Here is a 16,020-nt window from a genome sequence, read left to right as displayed (position 1 = left end):
AATTGTAGCTACTGGGGTACTTATAGTTGCAAAGGTTAAGAAACATTACTTTAGAGCACTTGAAATGGGCAAAAGAATAGACAGCATCCAAGACAGATTAGATTAATGATCAATGTTCAGTATACAGAAATTGTGCATTTAGCATCTGACAACAGTGAAAAAATCTGTGAATGCTTAACTCAACTAATATAATTAAAATTCTGTACCACGGCATGTGTAGTATTTGTAATACACCCTTGAACAAATTTTGAACCATTACAACATAGTTTGCATTGCTGAGACATGACTGCATGAATTTGAAGAAGATAATGTTCAGTTTGCTAATGATGCAGCAGTCTTTAACAGAGCATACACATGAAGAAAACATGCACTTGGAAGTGGAGTTTCAATTCATTACAACAGGGGCCTATTTCACCTTGACATCATGTTAACTTTATTTATCTCATTAAACACTCGCTCAGTGATAACAGAAATATGTGCACTCCAAAAATATAGATGGGCAACTAATTTCAGAGATAACTGAGTGGTGTATAAACAACTTGTACTGTTTTAACTAAAATAATTGTGGATTTCAACTTGCCATCTCAGTTTTTATCTCTCTCTACTACACAGTCAAGCATTATGGACTTTATCACTTTTCAGTAGACACTCTACTAGGGTGTTAACTGCCTGCATTTAGTGTATACATCTGCAGAAACGATATTACATTTAATCCCAGATGGCAGTTTTGTTTCTGACCGTCTCACAGTTGTGCCCAACACTGTCAGTAAGAAGACTCAGTTTACAAACAATTGAAAAATTTGAAAAAAAATTATAATCTCTAGCCCATCTTTTCTAGACGTTGAGAAATACATCTTTATAGTGTCAATTTGTTTGTGAGTGTCATTAGGAACTTATGCCTAATCATTATTGTCACAGCAGCCTCAGAAACTATTAGCATTAGCAAGAGCACATGATGCAAGAAAGCAAGCTTATATAGCATCAGCCTACCTGGTCTTGGCGCATTATAGCCTTAGATGCTAATGCGCCAATAAAACCAAACCAAACCAATAGCATCAGCCAAAAAAAAAAAAAAAAAAACACACCCCTTCTCATTTCACCCATTCACTCACTCCAAATGTTTGTCTAGTTCTGCCTTGAATCTGTTTAAGCTATCAACTTCTACGACAGATGGAAGTTTGCTCCAGCAATCAACTACCCGCTGGCTAAAGGCAAACTTTCGCACATCTGTCCTACAACTGTCTTTCCTCAATTTGAATTTATGCCCTCTCAGGCGATTATTCTGAGCAAGAGGAAGAATCCCATCAGCATTAAGCTCAAACCATTCAAGGCTTTATACACCCTAATCAGATCACCTTGCAGGTGCCTGGTCTCCAGACACTGTAATTTACACTGACTATGACACCAATCATGATTTAGGTAATGACAATCCAAAGAGACAGAAGATCAATCAGATGGAGCAACCCTGCCCATCATTTTTAATTTTCCACTCACTCACTGCTCAGCCTATGAGCAAATGTCTCCCTTCATTATACAAAACGTCTTGAAGGTATTGCTGGATCTCCTAAGACTGTTAAAAGACTACGATCAGGAGATTTATTAATGGAAACTACAAACCACAGGCATTCGGAGAAGCTTTTACAGCTTACAAACTTGCTGGCATTCCAGTAAAAATATCTCCTCATACAACCCTAAATTCATTTAAGGGTGTCATATCCAGTTAGGATCTTTTAAATGTCACCGAGGAGGAAATAACCCAAGAACTGCAGGGGAAAAATGTAATTCAAGCAAAACATATAATGGGCAACAAGATTAGTGAATGGAACAAAGGGTTGCTCTTACAAAGAAAGGCTTAAGTTTTGCAAATTACAGTGTCTGGAGACTAAGCACCTGCGAGGTGATCTGATTGAGGTGTAATAAAGTCTTGAATGGTTTGAGCATGCTCAATGCTGATGGGATTCTTCCTCTTGCTCAGAATAATCACCTGAGAGGGCATAAATTCAAATTGAGGAAAGACGGTTGTAGGATAGATGTGCAGAAGTTTGCCTTTAGCCAGCGGGTGGTTGATTGATGGAACAAACTTCCATCTGTCATTGTAGAAGTTGATAGCTTAAATAGATTCAAGGCAGAACTTGACAAACATTTGGAGTGAGTGGGTGGGTGAAATAAGGGTGTTGTTTTTTTTTTTTTTTTTTTTTTGGTTGATGCTATATAAGGTTGTTTTCTTGCATCATGTGCCTTTGCTAATGACTAAAAATGATAACCAACTTATACCAACCAGAAATATTATTCTCACATTTAATACACCCAACTTGCCCTCTGTAAAAGCAGGTTATTTACTTTGCCGCATCCGTCTCTACATTCCTAATCCTTTATGATGCTACAAATGCCAAAAGTATGGCCACTCACAAACTGTATGCAGAGGAGTTCCTGTCTGCCATAACTGTGCCATAACTGTGGTTCCTCAGATCACATATAAAGTGACTGTATGACTACAAAAATGACCTGTCCAAATTGCAAAGGAGATCATCCTGCATATTCCATGTGAAAAATGGAAAACTGAGAAAACAATAGTAAAATACAAGGTTGAGAACAAAGTAAGTTACCAAGAAGTGTGAAAGCTATTTCTACCTCCTATAAATAAAAATATAACTTATGCCAATGCTGTCAAAAAATATCAAACAGTCTCCACTCAAACCGATGTCACAGTTCCCACTAATAAATCAATTTCTGATTGGGCTAGAAATATCCTCTCTGAACAACAACCAAGTATACGTAAGCAACAACCAAAACTCTTGGATCAGGCAAATAATACTCCTCTGACAATACCAGCAGCATCTCCTCCTTCAAACAGTGCTACCACATCCCATATTACAAACTTAAATGTAATGAAAAATATCCAGGACACAACCACGAACACAGGTGGTACATCAATACAGGAAGATCCTGTTTTAGAAATCTATGCTGAAGAAGAAAAGGACACTGGCCAGCCAGTTTTCTTCAAAAAAGAAAAACAAAAACTGGAACGTAATAAGCCAGTCACTTTCAGAAAGCAGTCAGATACAGCTCCTTTAATTAAACACAAATAATGCCTTGAATTTTACAATGGAACTGTAGAGGTTTTCGTTGCAACACAAATGACATCCCTGATCTAATTAACCAATATTCTCCAGTTGCCCCTTGTCTTCAGAAAGCTTACCTAACCTTGCAAATTTCTCCTTCGATAAAGAACTATTGCCTTTATCGAAGAGATTGATTACTGCATAGATTGATTACAGCATAGATTAATACAGCTAATGCCGCCCATGGTGGTGGTGTGGCAATCCTAATAAATTCAAAAATCCCGACTAAACATATTCCACTTCAAAGTGAAATAGAAGCTGTTGCTGCTCGTATAACCCTCCATATTGCAATAACAGTAGTTTCAATCTATTTACAACTAAACCATACTTACTGTTTAAAAGATCTCGAAAACCTCTTCATACAGATACCTCCACCTCTTTGTATATTAGGGGCTTTAATGGGCACAACCCCCTATGGGGCTCTTCTAAATTAGATAGATGGGGTCGACTCATTAAAAGCTTTTTAGAGGCACTGAATCTCGTCTTACTCAATACTGGCGCACACACTCACATTCAGCTCCCAACTGGACAGACCTCAGCAATAGATGTCTCCAGATCACTCCTGCCCTCCTGGCTACGTCTCCATAGCCAAGTGGGCAGGAGCAGCAGTGCGTAGCACATGCTTCTTGATTAGATCGGGGTTCGAGCCTGTGACCACCAAATACTGAGGATGCGGAAAAGTCAGGGAATGACCACTGCATATCCCCGGAGCAATATGGCCTTAGTTGCTAATGCTCCTAAAAACCAAATAACAAAACATCTCTCCATTTATTCTCCAGTACTGGCCCCGACCATAGAGTGGTATGTTGTTAATGATCCTATCGGCAGTGATCACTTGCCAATTGTATGCAACGTATTAATACCACAGACTCCTCTAACTCAACCCTGCAAGAAATGGAAATTTGTCCGAACAAACTGGGCAAAATTCCAGTCATCAATATCCTTTGATGAGGAAAAAATCCGTCTTCAGCCTATTGATGCCGATTACATCATGTCGCATCTCCTAAATGTGGCCAAAGACACAATACCACTATCCAATCCCTCTGGTCGAAAACATTATAATTATTGGTGGATTGAGGAATGCAAAATAGCAAAAAAAAAAAAAAAAACAAAAAATAAAGCCTGGAATCTGTTTCAGCAATATCCAACCACAACCAATCTGATAAATTATAGGCAAAAGCACGTTTCATACAAAGGCAAGCCAAGAAAGAATCCTGGACCCGCTTTGCATCCAACATCAACAGAAACACTGGCAACAAAATAATTTGGAAAAAAATTAGACAGCTGTCTGGTAAGTTTCCAACCATACCATCTCCAATCCTCTCCTGGAATGGGCGAGATCTATCAAGTCCCTTGAATATAGAAAATGCTTTGGGAAATACATTTGCTGAAATATCAGCAGCATCTTCATATACTACATCTTCCCAATGAATTAAAAACAGCATAGTATTAACTTCCAAACTACTCGCAGTCTGCCGTATAACAAACCACTGCAATATTCTGAACTTTTACATGCCATTAAAACAGCCCATAATGGTGCTGCCGGACCAGATGGGATCTATTATGTCATGTTGCAACATCTTGATGACAAAGCTTTGCTCCTCATTCTGCTCTTTTACAACCGCATTTTTTAAGAAAATATTTATCCAGCTTCTTGGCATCATTCTATTGTTTTGGTGTTCCTAAAGCCTGGAAAAGATCCATCCAACCCCCTTAGACCAATATCTCTCAAGCTGCCTCAGCAAAATCCTTGAAAAAGTTGTCCACAGTAGACTCGTCTGGATCATTGAGTTAGCACATCTAATGAGCCATAGTCAACACGGCTTTCGAAAAAACAGTTCCTGCTTGGATCTCATGGTCAAAGCTGAATTTTTCTTTCGGAATGCTTTCTTTAAGCACGAACATCTAGTATTGGTTTCAATAGATATAGAGAAGGCATTTGACACCACATGGTGGTATGGCATACTTAGTGATCTTTATGCTTTTGATCTACGGGACAACCTTCCCAAATTTGTTCAGTATTTTCTACATTTTAGATCGTTCCAAGTGAGTTACTAACATGCCCTCTCTGCAACTTTCATTCATGAAGAAGGTGTTCCATAGGGATCAGTATTGAGTGCCACTCCTTTTGCTCTTAGAATCGATTCCATCACTAAACAGCTTCCAAACACAATTGAGACCTTAATGCAGATGACCTTTCCATCTCCTGCCATTCCCAAAATATGAGATCTATTGAAAGACAGCTTCAGATATCACTAAATAAAATACAACAATGGGCCAGCCTCAATGGCTACCGACTCTCTCAGCAGAAGACAGTTGCAATACATTTTTGTAGACAACAAAAACTTCATCCAGATCCTGAACTTCAAATTTCCAATGTCTCCATCCCAGTCGCTACTAACATCAGATTTCTAGGATTAATCCTTGACAACAAATTAAATTTTTTAGACCATATTAAAAATGTACGTACTTCTTGTATAAAAAATTTAAATATACTTAGAACTTTATCCTCCCTAACAACCTCCCTGAATAACCAAAGCAGGGAGGTGCAGATCGCACCTCCCTGCTTCGGTTATTCAGGGCATTAATCAGATCCCGTCTCGATTGTGGTGCTACTGTGTATGGTTCTGCCAGAGCAAGCACACTGCGCTGGCTTGATCCAGTTCAACATAGCACCTTGAGGATTGCACTTGGTGCATTCAGAACATCACAAACTCATAGCCTCTACATTGACGCTCATGAGCCAACACTAACATTACGTAGGAAAACATTGTTACTGAATATGCTGTCAAAATACAAAGTTGTGCCTCGCATCCCATTCAGCCATATCTATTCAATACGCCACTAGAAAACCTCTAAAGAAATAAACGTTGCATAGTAAAACCAGCTGGCCTTTGCGTTCTGGAACTGATGCAGGTTTGGAATGTTTCCATTCTTTCTGTACAACAGGTAAATTTCGCTCAACCACCATGGGCCCCCCGAGTGCCAAGCGATAGTTCACAACCGATCTTTCTAGTGCGTTTTCTAGCGTTTTTCCTAGGACGAGTACTAGTGCTTTCATAAACCCACCAACGCTCGCAACGTCACTGCTGACCGCTCGCAACGTTACTGCTAACCCCGCTTGCAACTTACTCTTTTATTACTCTTTACTCTTTTATAACCGGATCTTCACAGAAAATACGTATCCTCTGTCATGGTGTCATTCCTATATTTCTGCTATTCCAAATTCAGGCAAAGATCCTTCTCTAGTTGAGAATTACAGATAAATATCATTGACAAGCTGTTTGGGCAAAATCTTTGAAAGGATGGTACATAAGAGGCTCACCTGGATTCTAGACTCCGAAAATCTCCTTTCTGATCGGCCGAGTGGGTAAAGTACCTGCCCGGCAACCCAAAGGTCGCGGGTTCGATTCCCGCCTCGGGCTTGGATCAAAGTACTGCAAAAACCTTGGGTGGGAGGTGCAATATGGCCACAGAAGCCGATGCACCAACAACTACCAAATCAAAAAAAAAAAAAAAAAAAACCTTTATGATCACCATATGGCTTCTGTAAAAACAGGTCCACCCTTGATGTACTTGTAAAAATTGAATCCAACATTCGTAATGCCTTCATCAGAAGGCAACATCTAGTGATGGTCAACCTGAATATTCATAAAGCATTTGACACCACATGGCGTCATGGTATTATTAAAGATATGCATCAGTTGGGGCTGAGAGGACGTCTCCCTTTAATAATTCAGAACTTTTTAAAATTGCGTACATTTCAGGTCCGATATAAAAACATGCTGTCAACATCTCACATACAAGAAGAGGGTGTCCCACAGGGTTCCATATTGAGTCCATCCCTTTTTACAATTAGAATCAACAATATTTGGAAGAACTTCCAAAAACAATTGAAGTATACATGTATGCTGACGATCTCACCATATCCTGCCAATCGCAAAGCATGAATACTATCGAAAGACAGCTACAAATTCCTTTAACGAGAATTCAATCCTGGACCTTATGAAATGGATATCATCTCACTGAACAGAAAACCACTACCACTCATTTCTGCAAACTTCAGTCACTTCATCCTGATCCAGAGCTAAAGATAAATGACGTGCCAGTTCCTCTTGCTTACACTGTCTGTTTCCTTGCTCATACTAGACAGGAAACTGAACTTTCAAGCACATGTGGCTTATCTTCGAACCATCTGCTTGAAGAAATTAAACATCCTCCTGTGTGTGTCATCCATGTCATGGGGTACTGATCGTCATACTCTCATCCATCTTTATAGAGCTCTCATCAGGTCTCGCTTGGACTATGGCTCTCCAGTATATGATTCACCAAGGAAAAGTACTTTAGAACGACTAAACACCATCCAGCACTGTGCTTTGAGAATCTCTCTCTAGGCGCAATGAGAACCTCCCTGGTTCAGAGCCTGTACATCGAAGCTCATGACCCCCCCCTTACATCTTTGCAGAAAATCATTACTTCTGATATATGCTGCAAAAATCCGTAGTCTGCCCTCTCATCCTTGTTGGAGATGCCTCAACAATACTGAATGCGAGTCATTTTACATCAGTAAACCTAATGAAAACAGACCTGCTCCACTTAGATTTAAGGAACTGGCTCAATCATGGAATATAGAAATCAGCAATATATTTCAGGATAAAACACCACCAGATCCACCCTGGCAATCTGTGCAATATATGATGACTACTTTCAACATTGGGGAAAGAACACGCTGTCTCCTTCCAATATCGCCTGGGACGGGATCAAGACTTATTGGAAACGTGGGTATGGTGCCTCTAAGCTAACTTGGCGTCCCATTTGTGTACGCAGTACCTGCTAGTTCACTAGTGGGTGTCTCCTCGTAGGGCTCCGTGGTGGGTGAGGTATTTAGGGCATTGGAAATTTTTATCTTACTGCTATGAGTAATTTAAATCCTTCTTCTTCTGGGGCCCCAACAAGGCCCCTATCTAATTGATCGTTAGGTGAGAGTGACAGCAATTCTGCTAAAAGAGCCAGAACTGAGGAGAAAACACCATCTGTGACACCTCTTTTCCCTCATTCTCCATTCCACCGGAGAGCAGTCAATTGGGAAAATGTCACCTTTCTTTATCCAGAAAGGATTGGAAGGGATGGCAGGTTCAACCAAATCTGTAAAACGGCTGCATTCTGGAGATATTTTAATTGAAGCATCAAACTCAAATCAAGCCGAAAAAATTTTGAAAGCCACATCTGTAGGGGGAATACCCATCATCGTAACCCCTCACAAAACCTTGAACTCTTCACGAGGTGTCATATCAGAATGGGATCTTCTTTACGTTTCTGAAGAAGAGATCTGCTCTGAATTAAAAGAACAAAGAGTAACAGCTGTCAAGTGAATATCCACGTTTAAGGATGGGAATCTCGTCTCTACCCGAGTTCTCATCCTAACGTTTAACACCCCACCGCCTCCAAGTTCCATCAAGGCAGGGTACTTAAACTGCCCAGTGAGGATTTACGTTCCAAACCCACTGAGGTGTTTTAAATGTCAAAAGTATGGCCACTCACAAAGAGCTTGTCGTGGTAACCCTGCCTGTGCTCGATGTGGTGTGAAAGACCATGAGAGCAAGGAATGTTCAGCTTCCAAACCGATCTGTGTAAATTGCCAGAAAGATCATCCTGCCTACTCCAGAGCATGCCAGCAGTGGAAGGATGAAAAAGAAATCCAAAAACTGAAAACAGAGCTGAATATCTTCTACCCAGAGGCTAGAAAACTCATTCAACCAATAAATAGCGGGAAGCTTTCATATGCCCAGAAGGTTTCTGCAAAGTGCACTATCAGTACGCAAACTGAGATACCTGTACCACCAAGAGAGTCATTCACACCGATTGCCTGCTATTTATTGAGTTTCCAAAAGCCCACCAAAAAACACAGTCAGCTGCCACTCCTATATCCGTACCTCCTAGTGCTCCACCACTACCAAAACCAAGTGGTAAAGAGCCAACAGTAATAACAGAAACAATGGATGTCGAGGACAAGGAGGTACCAGATGAATCAGTCTTGGAACTCTTTGCGGAGGAAGAAATGGACACGAGACAGCATCCATTCTTCCCCAAAAAAGATAAATCCAAGACTGACAAAAGTAAGCCCTCAGCACCTCGGAAGCCACCTGATGGACCCGCCAAGCCTAAATAATGGCTAAATTCCTACAATGGAATTGTCGTGGATTCCGGCGAAATACTGATGACATCAAGGCCCCCCCTGCAAAAGCACGAGCCAGTTTGCTTTTGCTTGCAGGAGACTTATCTAACGGCAAATGATGATCCCACCATGCATAACATCACAATTTTTTGTAAGGATAGAATTGCGGCTGGTCCTGTTCATGGAGGAGTGGCCATCCTTGTGGGCAACCAGACTCCAGTTCATCCCTTGCTAGTTACAACCAGCATAGAGGCTGTTGCAATTCGCCTTTCAGTGGGATTTTTATTAACCCTGTGCTCTATTTATTTGCCACCTGGGACTGATATCTCCCAGGAAGACCTTGATGATCTTGTAATGCAGTTGCCTCCCCCTTTTTACTTCTCGGGGATTTTAATGGACATAACACCCTGTGGGGTAGTGCTAACATCAATGGCCGTAGCCAGGTGGGAAGGAGCAGCAGTGCGTAGCACACGCTTCTTGATTAGACCGGGGTTCGAGCCCGTCACCACCAAATACGGAGGATGCGGAAAGGTCAGGGAATGACCACCGCATATCCCGGAGCAATATGGCCTTAGTTGCTAATGCTCCAAATAACAAAAAAACAAAAAACAAAACAATGCTAACATCAATGGAAGGGGGCGATCGTAGAGCGTATGCTAAATGACAGTGACCTTTCCCTTCTAAATACTGGAACAAACACCTTGTTCCACATGCCTGCCCATACTCTTTCTGCTATTGATCTCTCTGTCTCCTCACCTTCTCTACTCCCTTCACTCACTTGGGAAGTGGAGGAGAACCCATTCGGAAGTGATCACTTCCCTATGATAACCTCGTTACACAGTGGGAGACCATGTCTTCCTTTCAGGTTACCACAGTGGAAGATTGATCAGGCTGACTGGACTGCCTTCCAACATCAGGCAAATTTTGACCTCAGTACCATCAGTCAGGAGCCTATCAATGATGCAGTAACGTCATCACAGAAATTATCATCCAAGCAGCTGCGAATGCTGTTCCAAAAACATCTGCCCGGTTTCCACTATTTCCTAAACCTTGGTGGAATTCACAATGCACATCAGAAAAAAAGGCTCAAATCCAAGCGTGGGGGATATTCCGCCGATATCCTACCACGAACAACCTTATAGCCTTCAAACGTGCACGAGCCAAAGCATGCTACATCCGCCATCAGAGTCAAAAGGAATCGTGGATCTGTTTTACTTCATCAATTACTCAGTCCACTAGTTCTAAGTTGGTCTGGGATAAAATCTGGAAAATGAAGGGAAAATATACATCCCACCCTTCTTCAATCCTAGATTATAATGGATGCACTATTGCATCCATTATAATCTAGCCAATTCTCTTGGGGAAACATTCTGTAATATCTCTGCAACATCTTCGTATTCCCCACAGTTCCTGGTCCTGAAATATAAAATCGAAAACAGGCGCTTAATTTTAACTATAAGAGCCTTTATCCCTACAACGGGGCATTCACTATACAGGAACTGAAAAGAGCCTTCACTCTTTTCAAATCAAGTGCTGTTGGACCAGATGGCTTCCATTATGGAGTGATTAAGCATCTTTCACCAAAATCTATGGATTATCTGCTCCTTCTATATAACAAAATCTTTTTTGAAGAGCACTAGTCCGGATTCCTGGCGCAAGGCGATCGTTCTTGCCTTTGCTAAGCCAGGAAAGGATCCAAAAGTCACTACTAATTATCGTCCTATTGTTCTGACTAGCTGTCTGTGCAAAATCCTGGAGAGAATGGTTAATTTTCGTTTAATATGGTATTTAGAATCAAATGACCTCTCCAACATCCAGTGTGGCTTCTGAAGGAACCGGTCCACTTTGGACCATCTTATTAGACTGGAAACATCCATCCGGGATGCTTTCCTAAAACGCGAACACTTGGTGTCAGTGTTCTTTGACATGGAGAAAGCATATGACACAACTTGGAGATTTGGCATCTTAAAAGATTTGCATAGCCTTGGTCTTAGAGGGCATCTCTCCATTTTTATTAAAAACTTTTTAGCCAATCAATCTTTCCAAGTTCGTGTGGGCTCCTCACTCTCCATTCCTTTAGCCAAAAGGAGGGAGTACCATAGGGATAAGTTTTAAGTGTCACGCTTTTTGCCATCAAAGTAAATTCCATTACATAACAACTTCCTTCAACTGTAAAGAGTGCCCTCTATGTTGATAACTTTAGCTATTTTGTCAGTCATGCAACATGAGGGTTATTGAAAGACAACTGCAAAAAGCCATTGATCGCCTTAATTCCTGGGCACTTGCTAATGGCTTCAGGTTCTCGCCGGAGAAGACCGTTTGCGTACACTTTTTGTCGTAAGCATAATCTTCATCCTGAACCTGAATTAAGGCTCCGACAAAATGCTATTCCAGTAGTGGCGGACACAAAATTCTTGGGACTCATATTTGATAAAAAGCTGACCTTTCTGGATCACATCCGTCAACTCTGCACAAAGTGCTCAAATGGCCTGAATATTCTGCACTCTCTTTCCTCTACATCTTGGGGTGCGAACTGATGCACCCTACTCCGCATCTACTGTGCACTTGTACGATCCAGACTAGATTACGGGTCCCCGGTATACAATTCGGTCAGAGACAGTGTACTTCGATGGCTGGATCCTGTCCATCATAAGGCTCTCTGTATCGCTATTGGAGCATATCGAACATCTCCTGTCCAGAGCTTATACGTCGAAGCAAACGAACTGCCCTTATCGCTTCGATGTAAGCAGTTGTCTCTAAAGTACGCTTTAAAACTGAAATCCCTGCCAGACGATCCCACGTGGCCATTCGTTTTTGAGCCACGATGGGAAAATTTGTACGAGACACCCGTAAGACTTCCAATCGTCCTTTTGGTATTCATCTCCAAGAGCTACTCAAAGAACTTAATATATAGGTAGACAAGGTTGCCCAAACACCAAAGCAACCCCTTCCACCATGGAATACTCATGTCCTGGCATGTGACTTGTCCCTTAGAAATTGGGGAAAGTCGGACACTCCATCGTCTGTCTACCTGCAGCTTTATTCAGCACACCGAGCTGAACATTCTGACTTTACGCCAGTTTACACAGACGGCTCGAAGTCGGAATCATATGTGGGATCTGCTGCTGTCTTTACAGACTCCACTACATCGGAGCAGATTCTCTCCGAATGCAGCATATTTACTGCAGAGCTGCATGCTGTAGAGTTAGCCTTGGATCACATTAGTAAATGCCAATACCAACAGTTCATTTTATATTCCGACTCTCAGCATGTTTAATAACTGTGAGATATAATTCTCATCCAGTTCTGTCTTGCATTCAGCAGAAGATTCACTTTCTCCATGAACGTGAATATGATATCCGCTTCTGCTGGATTCCCAGCCACATTATGATTAGGGGAAATGATTTGGCTGACACTGCAGCCAAATCAGCAATCCCTAATAATAATCTCTGCCTGTCAGTCCCCTATACAGACTACAGGCAAATAATACAGCAAAAGATACATTCCCAATGGCAGGATTTGTGGAATAGACAGACTGAGAATAAACTATATTGTATAAAGCCTGTAATTGAACCGTGGCAGTCTAGTCTGCGCAGGAATCGTAAGGAGGAAGTTGTTCTTGCCCGGACCCGCATAGGACATAGTCATTTGACACATTCGTTTTTGCTGAGGGCTGATGACCCTCCTATGTGTGTGTTCTGTGGCACAATTTTATCAATTAGACAAATTTTAGTTGACTGTCCAGATTTTAGCAATATCCGTTTTACTGCTTTTAATCATCTGACTGAGCCGTATACACTCAGTCAGATTTTATCCGACAATGACAATGTGTCTGCTGTTTTTAGCTATTTTAAATTATTAAAGGTTTTTACTTGTATTTAAAATTTACATGTTATTGTTATTTCTTTATTGATTTATCTTTTTTATGTTTTATACCATTGTTATTTTATATCTTGACATGGTGACCTAAGTAATTAGGTCAATGAAATTAAAATGTTTATATATAACCTGGTTTTGGCACATTATAGCCTTAGTTGCTAATGCGCCAATAAAACCCAAAAACCAACCAACCATCTAAGTTACTTGCCTGTAAGGAATTGAACCAAACTGTGGCATTCTGCTGGATCCCAGGACATTCTGGAATAGCTGGCAATGAAAGAGCAGATCATGCAGCCAAACAAACAGAAACCACTATTTCGCAGATTTTTCAAGTTCCATATACAGATTACAAACACATTATCCATAAAGCATGTCATAATAGCTGGTCATTAATCTGAAGACGTTATCCAGGAAATAAACTCTACCAAATAAAACTGGAACCAAAGCTGTGGCACTCCAGCTTCTGAAAAAACAGGCGAGATGAAATAATTTTAGGAAGGCTAAGGATTGAGCATACTCACCTCACTCACCTCTATCTATTAAGTAATGAAAGCGCTCCCCAATGTACATCATGTCAAATACAACTGACCATTCGCCATTTCTTAGTGGACTGTCCCCACTTTCAAAATATCTGCTTAAACACCTTTAAATCAATAACTGATACACAATCAACAATAAATTTATTACAGATCTGGGAGATGATTCTAATGAAAAAGAACTATTTACTTTCCTAAATCGTATCGAAATATATCACAAAATATAGTTATCACAATTAAGCTAATATTTCATATTCACCATTAGAAAGACACAATATGGCCCTAGCAGCCTATGTGTCATTAAATTCAACAACAAATCAACCACCATGGAGTCCTGCCGTTCTACCAACTTGTGACACTTACCTCTGCCAATGGGGAAAGAATATTCTACAAGCATCAAATACAAGACAACTTCATGCAATTCACAGGCGCCTCCTTAGCCAGGTGGAAAGGAGTAGCAGTGCGTAGCACACGCTTCTTGATTAGACCGGGATGCGAGCCCGTCACCACCAAATACGGAGGATGCGGAAAGGTCAGGAAATGACCACCGCATATCCCGGAGCAATATGGCCTTAGTTGCTAATGCTCCTAAAAACCAAATAACAACAACAACAACATGCAATTCACACTCATAGATGTATTGATTTTTCCTCAGTTTATATGGATGGCTCTAAATCCAATTCAAACGTTGGAGCAGCAGCAGTGTTTCCAAACACCACTCTTTCAGCATCCCTTGAATGAAGCATCTTCTCGGCAGAATTATATGCAATTAAACCAGCCTTAGAAAAGATCTGTTCCGACTCTTCATTAAAATTTGTTATTTACACTGATTCCCTCAGCTCAATTATGGCATTATGTAACTCCTCAGATAAAGTTCACCCTGTTCTAAACAAAATTAGAAGATTATTACTGCAGATTGATGAGCGCCACCAACTGGTCACCTTCTGCTGGATTCTGGCACATTCCGGAATTTGTGGTAATGAACTGGCTGATAAAGCTCCAAAAAATCCAACTACCTTAGATTTAACAAATATCCCTGTTCCAGCATCAGACTATCCACAAATCATTCATGGTGCATGTCTTACAGAATGGACAGCATTCTGGCCTCAAACAAATAATAAACTTTTTCAATTTAAACAGGATCCTAAAATTTCGCGTTCCAGTATCCATACATCAAGAAGGGAAGGTATAGTCCTTTCAAGAGCAAGAATAGGTCATACTCATTTAACTCACCTTCATTTACTCACAGGAGATGATCCACCCCAGTGTCCACATTGTTCTGTAAATCTGACTGTTAAACACATTCTCATTGAATGCCCATACTATAAACAAGACAGAAATACAACCCTTCTATCATTGGTTAACCTTCGGAAACCAATAACTCTAGAGAATGTCATTGGTGACAATGCAAATATTGCTGAATTTTTTAACTTTCTGGAGAAAACTGGAATTTTTAGTCATTTCTGATTTCAGCCTTTCCTGACGTTACAAGAATTTCTCATATGTTATTACAATAAATGAATTTGGCGCATTATAGCCAAAGCAGCTTATGCATCATCAATCCCCCACAACAACAACAATTAACATCTCTAACAATATGCTTCTTGTGTATAAACGATGAACAGACATAATTTGGCCTTAGTAGCCCTTGTGTCGTTAAACCCAATACCAACAACAATAACAATATTATTTCATAGAGGGTAATAATTTGTTGTCAACAGCCTACTGATTTTTTGTTAGTATGCTCCTCTAATTTATTTTTTGAGAATTTGTTTTTTATTTTGACCCTTTTCTGTTAATTTTTTTCCCCCAGTGACTGTTTATAATATTAATATTGGTACTTTGTTGCAGTGTGAATTCTACTAAGCTAAGGCCTGCTTCTCTACAATATAATAACTTGCATTATTCATCAAGAGTATTTGCCACTCGAGCTACTACACCCATTCTAGTGAAGTTACCTAAAAGATTGCGGTTTGTTTATTTCTGGGCTCGTACAAGAATGGTCCAAAGGGGACTAATGGTAGGAGTCTTTATTTGTTGCACTATTAATTTGATAAGTTTCATTTTTGTGGTATATTATCTTAGTTGGTTTTTAATATTTTAATTAAAAGCAAGATTTTCTAATTTCAAATTTTTGAAAAATTTTACTTTTTTTTACAAAAACCTCTTGCTAGGGAAAGGAAATCTAAATAATATATGAATATTCTAATTTCATATTAAAATCAAAAGTTTGAGTATCATGCATACAGATAATAAATCCTCTTTAACATATTGTAAATAACTTTTTAGTATATGACAGATAACTATC

General features: G+C 40.2%; 1 protein-coding gene across 1 annotated transcript in view; it reads left to right on the top strand.

The window, feature by feature from the left end:
- SCAP (SREBP cleavage activating protein) overlaps positions 1 to 16,020 on the top strand; it is a 512,327-nt gene that overhangs the window by 246,284 nt on the left and 250,023 nt on the right. The window contains exon 14 of the mRNA XM_090380371.1: positions 15,564 to 15,732. Within this exon, the coding sequence (XP_090236497.1) occupies positions 15,564 to 15,732 (169 nt within the window). The remainder of the gene's footprint in view (positions 1 to 15,563; positions 15,733 to 16,020) is intronic.

Source organism: Mastigoproctus giganteus, chromosome 1 (assembly GCF_048544385.1).
Source record: "Mastigoproctus giganteus isolate SK-2022 chromosome 1, ASM4854438v1, whole genome shotgun sequence".
Lineage (NCBI taxonomy): Eukaryota > Metazoa > Arthropoda > Arachnida > Uropygi > Thelyphonidae > Mastigoproctus > Mastigoproctus giganteus.
Note: the sequence above shows the minus strand (reverse complement) of the source record. Positions and strands in the feature narration are given on the sequence as shown.